Source organism: Pyricularia pennisetigena, chromosome 6 (genome assembly GCF_004337985.1).
Source record: "Pyricularia pennisetigena strain Br36 chromosome 6, whole genome shotgun sequence".
NCBI lineage: Eukaryota > Fungi > Ascomycota > Sordariomycetes > Magnaporthales > Pyriculariaceae > Pyricularia > Pyricularia pennisetigena.
Window position 1 is genome coordinate 4,359,436 of NC_043744.1, and position 6,799 is coordinate 4,366,234.

The following is a 6,799-nucleotide window of genomic DNA, read 5'->3' on the forward strand; positions in this document are numbered from 1 at the left end:
TTTTTCTTCTCTTTCTTTTTACCCTGCATAATCACAGTAGTCCTAACACTGATGGTACGATACAATGAAGCAGCTTGCGGAACGCGGGACGAACGGCACAGCATCTGCTGTTTCCTCGGAGACTTTTTTGCCGTCAAGCGGTTGCCGAGTTTTATCTGACGTGGGGAGGATCAGGGGTAAAAAGGGGATCTGATCTGCTTCCGATCCTCCAGGACTAAGCTTATAAAGTCGCTGTAATGCTGCTCCAGATAAGGTTCACAGGCGGCGCATGTGAGGTGTTTATGGACAGGTGTGATGTGCTAGTAATGTCAGTTCATTAGTCACGCACGCTGAAGGAAAGAACAAGAAAAAAGAAATCTTCTTTACCAACCCCCAACTGGCCAGTTTTGGAATCGGGAGGTATACCCTCTGGAATTCAAGACAGACCATGAATACAGAGCCGAGATTGATTGATTACTATTAGCGGAAAGCTTATAAACCCTCCCTGGAATAAGCAACAAAATCCAAAGATTACCAGTCATTTATATAGAGCGGCGAAACATGCCGAGTCTCGATATAATGACGTAAACCTCGGGATCTGAATATCAAATCAGGGGCCAAGCCTTGATCACGGTGTGAATATGCAAATTCCGACGCAGCCCATCGCTTCTGTGGTTCACCCGCTGATATTTACGACAAGCCATCCCTCGACCTGGAAATAACCCGGAGCCTTCAGAGACACCATTCTGGCAGCTCTCTCCTTTGGGGATGCAGATGGACTTGCAATGGTTCCCGCACCAGGTGCACGAGGCCTTTTCCTTGGCGTAGCAGCTGCCGTGGCCGATGGTGCACCTGTTTCCGACGTGGACGCACTCGCGGCATCGCTTTTCGAGGCCGGTGCCCTCGACGGACTGTTTTTGTGTCAGCCTCGCTGTCAGAACGTGGAAAGGGTCGATTCGGCATCTCCATACCACTTCGCGCACGACGAGGCTGCCGTGCTCTTGGCGGACCTCGACTCCCATGGGGAGATCGGCCGGGCCGGCAGCTGCGACGCTTATGGCCTGCATGGCGACGAGGAGGAGTGCGAACGTGGGCTTCGTGATGGGCATTTTGACGTCTTTGTGATCGGAGCTTTGGTGGGTTTGGAGTAGATTCACTTCTATCAGTAAAGTTTGCGGATGAACATCAAGGATCTGGGCCCTTTGGTAGTGAAATGCGCCTCCTATTTAAATATTCGAACACTGCATTCTGGTCGCTGGCTTGATTTTAGCAGCGTTGCTTTCTTTCAACATGTTTCACATAGCAACTCCCAATTTCTACGCTGAGGGAGAATACACAAATCCATCAAAAGGAGAAATCAACCCCGCTGTCAGACCGAGAGTCTGTGAGACTTTGAAATGCGGTAGAATAAGTCTCTGTGCCAGGTCACAAGGCAACAGCTAGAATACAACACTGGTGTGAAAGACCATGTCGGGGGCGAACATGATTTTTGTGTCAGTGTGCTTCATATTCCAGTGATCTCAAGGCCATACATCCACGGCGCAACATGGTCATTCGGCTCTTCAGACTAAGACCCCAAGAGGCGAGATCTGAATTAGGAGTCGTGCTTGTCACACAACAGAAGCAAGGCTGAAGCAATTGACGCAGACCCGTCAGACTTCTCACAGCTTATATTTGTAATCTGTGTGACTGCGTGGTCAGTTCCACGGTCTACAAAAATATATATAGATTGAATATAATGATGAGCATTTTTTGATATATTACGGCTACATAACACAAGAGGCACAGAACATTCCTCGCCAGCTTACGCCAACTGAAGGTCAGCTTACAGATGATCCAGATCTGCTGTACAATGAACCCAGACAGCCATTGCAGCAGAAATATGCGATTACGCAAAATGAATAGCCTTGATGACCAACAGGCAGAGGCGCAGGTAGCTAGTGCTCATAAAATGAGGAAAGTCGTTTGGCGAACCTAACACATTCGTTAAGGATTCAAATTGCTGCCCGCAAGCTTCTTTTCATCTTTAAGTCTTGTAGTGGTTCAGGATAGAGTTCTGCGTCGAGACAAGAATGGTTTACCTTGGTTTGATGGTTCGGTGCCTAGGTACATATAGTAAGTATGTGGACTATACTCTGATGTATTATATTAGGTTTGTTTTCCATGTTTACTGTTTCTCCCCATTTCTCTCCCTGCTGGTCAATGTTAGGCAGTTTACCCCAATAGGATTGGCTAGCTGGCCGAGGATTAGCGATTCGGACCACCCGGAAGACAGGAAGCCGTCCAAACAAACCCCACCTTCCGGAACCCGCGGGCGTCCGGTTCCGCAACCGCACTCGAACAAGCTAGCCTCGACTAGAATATATGCGTGTTTATAGGAATCGTATGATCGCTGCGATCGGTAGAAACAACAAACAAAATAGGTATTCTAATCCATGCCTCCTCTAGACTAGCTATGTGTAACTATCTATCGCGATCAGCAGAATCTACTAAGATTCTGCTCCGTGTCCCAAGGTCACGTGTACATACACACGCACACGTGACCTACTTACTCGCACGTCTGCCCGTGAACAGACAAAGCGAGTATAAAGATCGGCACATTTTTCAACACATTCAATTCATGAATCCAAAAAAGGCACCTCTGGTCTTGCCCTGGTCCCATCGGAATTCTCTGCAAGGTTTACCATCAGCAAGGGCAGCCGATTTTCTCTCCTTAGACCATGGGGCCTTTTGCTTTTACGGTGATACTGCTTGTTTCGCTATGGATATTTTCTCACGGAAGAAGCCTTATGCGCAATTACATCGCCGCAAGAGCTCTTGCGTTGCCGCTCATCATACACCCCTTTAATCCTGACAGCGTAAGTGCACCATGGCGAGAGACAAAGTATATTTCAACCAAGTACTGACAAGATCACTATCAGGTCACTTTTGCCCTCCTCTCGGAGTCACTTCATGCTATCTTTGTGCGGATACTCCCATCTTCTGCTTACGAATACATTGAGCCCTCCTTCATTGGCTGGGAGTTCCATAACAAAGGCGCGATTCACCAGCGACTAGGGCCAGCTTTTGTTATCGTGACTTCGGGTATCAATAGGCTAGTCTGTTCCGATCCGGCCTTGTCTTCTACTTTTATGACGAGAAGGAGAGACTTTGTACATACGGATATCTCTGCTCGGGTCATGGGTATGCATGGGCCAAACATTATAACGGTAAGTGCCTTCTCCTCGTTTTTTTTTCTTCTTTTTTACTCGGACAATCCATCTTATATGCCACGCGCACCTGGCTGACTTTACGCCCTCCACAGGCTGTCGAGGATGCATGGTCTCGTCAGCGACGCATTGTAGCCCCGGCCCTCAATGAGGGCATCAGCTCCGATGTCTGGGATGAGAGCATAGAGCAAGCTTCTTCTTTTGCCGACGTTCTGCTGTCTTCTTCTCCTTCGACCCCTGCCGATGACCGGGCTACCGACACCATACCTGGCCTTCGATCGATTGCCATGAATGTCCTTTCCCGTATTGCATATGGTAGCGGTAAAACATTCAGCGTTTGGAGTCCTTTTTACGATCCCAAGGCAGACATATCTTACGTCGATGCCATCGCCGTTTGCACCGATCTCCTGGTCGCCGCCGTCTTCATCCCAGCCTGGATCTTGAGGCTGCCCGTTATGCCGCTTTCTTTGCAGACGCTGGCAGCAACACTGCGACAGATGCCCGATCTGGCCAAGAACATGCTCGAGCAGGAGCGCCAGAGAATCTCTACCTCGCCGGTTACTGAGACAGCGACGACAACGACGACGACGACGACGACAGGCGCCAAGAAGCGTCCTGAAACCATCATGACCACTCTCCTGAGGCTCTCCGACCAGGCAAAGGAGGAGGCCACGTCCGGAGAGACCAAATCGGCGGTGGGTGGTTCGGCCAACAGCGGCGGAAACAAGACGTATCTCACCGAGCCCGAGATCCAAGGCAACCTTTTCATCTTTACAGCCGCGGGCTTCGGCACCACGGCCAACACGATGGCCTACGCAGTTGCGCTTCTGGCCGCCCATCCGCAATGGCAGACCTGGATACAGGCCGAGATCGACTCCGTCGTAGGGAGTGTTAGTTGCGACCAGGAGGGGAAGGTTCAGATACCAGAATATGATGAAACCTTTCCGAAACTGAATCGTTGTATGGCTGTTATGGTGAGTCAGCGTTGGCAAACATGATTCTCTCAAAACGCTTGTGCAATCTGCATCAAACAATTCCTTTGTTTCTTAAACAAAAAAAAGAAACATGTCAGCGACAGATACTGACATGACTTTTGCCGCCTCCCCAGCTGGAAACCCTCCGCCTCTACCCGGCCGTAGCGCTGCTGCTGCGCAAGACCACAGTCGATCAGACAATCTCCCTGCCGGGCTCCCCCTCGACCAAAGCACCCCTCAAGGCCCCCTTCATGGTCCAGGTCAACGTCATGGCGTTGCACTCGAACCCCGAGGTGTGGGGACCGGACTCGCTCGAGTTCAACCCTGGACGCTGGCTGCGTCCGGACCCGGAGGCTCCAGGGGGCCACGTGCTCATGACGCCTCCCAAGGGCACCTTCATCCCCTGGTCCATCGGCCCGCGCGTGTGTCCCGGCCAAAAGATGGCGCAGGTCGAGTTCGTGTCCGTCATCATGACTCTTTTTGGGCGGTGCAGCGTCGAGCCCATCCCAAGGGACGGCGAGAACCTGGAGCAGGCAAGGAAGCGGGTCTTGGAGCTGGCCGAGGATAGCGAGCCGGGGCTGACGCTGCAGATGAAAAAGCCGGGGGATATTCGCCTGAGGTGGACTAAGAGGTGATCTTGGAATTTGGGATTTCCTGTATACTGAAGTTTTGATGTTGTCATTATTGAAAGGGAGGTTCCCTGAATCCACAGTAAAGCTTTCTATGCGCGGCATGCTGCCAAATTCTCTGGTCCAGAAACGGCCGGGGAACATGCGGCGAGGATGTTGAGTTTTGCGGTATCCAACTCGGGCGACTAGGCAACTCGGGCGCTGCCGTGCCTGTTTCCTGGCTGCGATCGTGCATCTTTGTCAAGGGATATCAGGAAGGAGCCCAAACGTGGGAAGCGGGCCAAGACAAGCGTTTCTCCACATGCAAATCTCTCCTTACTTTACCACAGGGAAAGTGCTTGCGGTTGGCAATCAAACACACGGGTTACTTTGATCAAATCATGCCACGATGCCACATCAGGCGTCAAACGTGCATGCTTCTACGGGCTACGGAAATAACTCCCATGCTTCCCCAAAAGCAGGTGGCTTGATATTTGCGAACGAATCTGCACCGGAGCATGCTCATTCGCATACACAGCCAGATGCTTTTACCTTTCGGCGCCGCAAGTAAACATGCGTGCTTTGACGTAGATGGAAGGGTCAAGCTGGGATATTCCAAAGGGTTTTGAGCGACAGCCGACAGGGGGGTATTGCGGCTTGTCCAAAATGCACACCCGTTCGTAGTCAGCGCGCAGGACCAAACAAGTTGCTCATGCCTATTCCGGGTGACAATCTAGTAAAGCGCAGGCACTGTATTCAAAGTCAAGACCGGCTCGTTTCCGCAACATCGAAAAGGAGAAGGCATCACCCGCAAGCAGTTCACGCTAACAGCCTAATCCCCTTTCCAATATAATCTGCCTAAATACCCTGCCAAGAAACGTAAAACCTGGTGCGTTAATAATTGCCAGGCCTTTTAATAAGGCCACATTGTCTTTCCTCTCAAAGTAATTCCTAACAAAGGATACCTCTCAGGTCTGTTGCTATTTGCGGCGATGTCAGCTCCCTCTGGTGATGTTCAAGTAAAAGAATAGCAAGTAAAAAAAGACGGGACAAAAAAGGCGAAAGGTATCGGGAAATCATTTGGCCTAATTATTAATAAGCCAGAGAAAATATCAGAAACGGATTGAAGAGCCCACTGTCGACTCAATTGAGTCAATTCCCTGATTTTGATCAGCAGCAAAGGTCCCACCATGGATATCCCTCCATATGCTTCTTTTCTTCTTGTATTTTCTTCTATCCAAAATTAAGAAAAAAAAGCTTGTGCGGTAATATGATATCAGTAGTAAACTTTCTTGGACTTGACACAATGTTATCGTAATAGTTAGGGGCGAAATCTTAATCATTACACTACGCAGCTAGCGTGAGCTTTTCGTAAGCTCCCAACCATACGGCGGCTCCTACACACTGAGCAAGACAGAGCTGGCTTTCTTTACACTGTTAATTACGTACTGAAAGTATTACTACCTAGATTCAGGATGTGATCTTCTCGCGGTTGCTTGGTTATTCTGTGCTTCCAAAACAATCAATCCCGAGGGCTCCAACCACTTTAATTAGGCAATCCTGGTTAAAAAAAAAAGGTCAAGATTGTACCAGCAAAGGACCCCTATTAAACGTGGGTTAGCAAAAAGAATTTTTCAATTGTTGAATCACAGAATGCAATCAAGATTCGCTTCGTTAACTCTTTCGGGCAAGCTACTGACTTGTGTAGAACGTACATAAAGTGCGTTTTACATAAATAAAAAGTTGTCAAATGAGTAGGCAGCTAGCAAAACTTCGAACAGGGGCTAATGAAGAAAAAGGGATTTTTTTTTACTGCAAAAACGAAACATTTCACAAGAACCCTTGGTTGCACGGGAATCCATGCAAAAAGAGAAAAAATGATATTCCCAAGCCCGATTGCCATTTTGCCTACGGCGATCAAGTACCGCTCATTTCGGAAGACAGCTAACGACTTACAACGAATAGAATACGCCCCAAGTTACATGGAGGGATGTGCATGACTTAGTCGCCAGGGAACCCCCTCATGAAG

General features: G+C 49.3%; 3 protein-coding genes across 3 annotated transcripts; 2 read left to right on the top strand and 1 right to left on the bottom strand.

Annotated features, from left to right (window-relative positions):
• Positions 1–669: 669 nt before the first annotated feature.
• PpBr36_05043 (uncharacterized protein) lies at positions 670–1,088 on the bottom strand (the record flags this gene model as incomplete). The annotated part of the gene is made up of 3 exons (XM_029892201.1): positions 670–691; positions 778–890; positions 951–1,088. 3 exons carry the CDS (start codon positions 1,086–1,088, stop codon positions 670–672), a joined length of 273 nt encoding a protein of 90 aa, XP_029749080.1.
• On the top strand, positions 765–1,130 carry PpBr36_05044 (uncharacterized protein; the record flags this gene model as incomplete). The annotated part of the gene is made up of 1 exon (XM_029892202.1): positions 765–1,130. One exon carries the CDS (start codon positions 765–767, stop codon positions 1,128–1,130), a length of 366 nt encoding a protein of 121 aa, XP_029749083.1.
• A 1,569-nt stretch (positions 1,131–2,699) lies between these two features.
• On the top strand, positions 2,700–4,797 carry PpBr36_05045 (uncharacterized protein; the record flags this gene model as incomplete). Its single annotated transcript, XM_029892203.1, has 4 exons — positions 2,700–2,837; positions 2,901–3,188; positions 3,284–4,162; positions 4,297–4,797. The coding sequence occupies 4 exons, from the start codon at positions 2,700–2,702 to the stop codon at positions 4,795–4,797; spliced, it is 1,806 nt and encodes a 601-aa protein (XP_029749082.1).
• Positions 4,798–6,799: the final 2,002 nt, after the last annotated feature.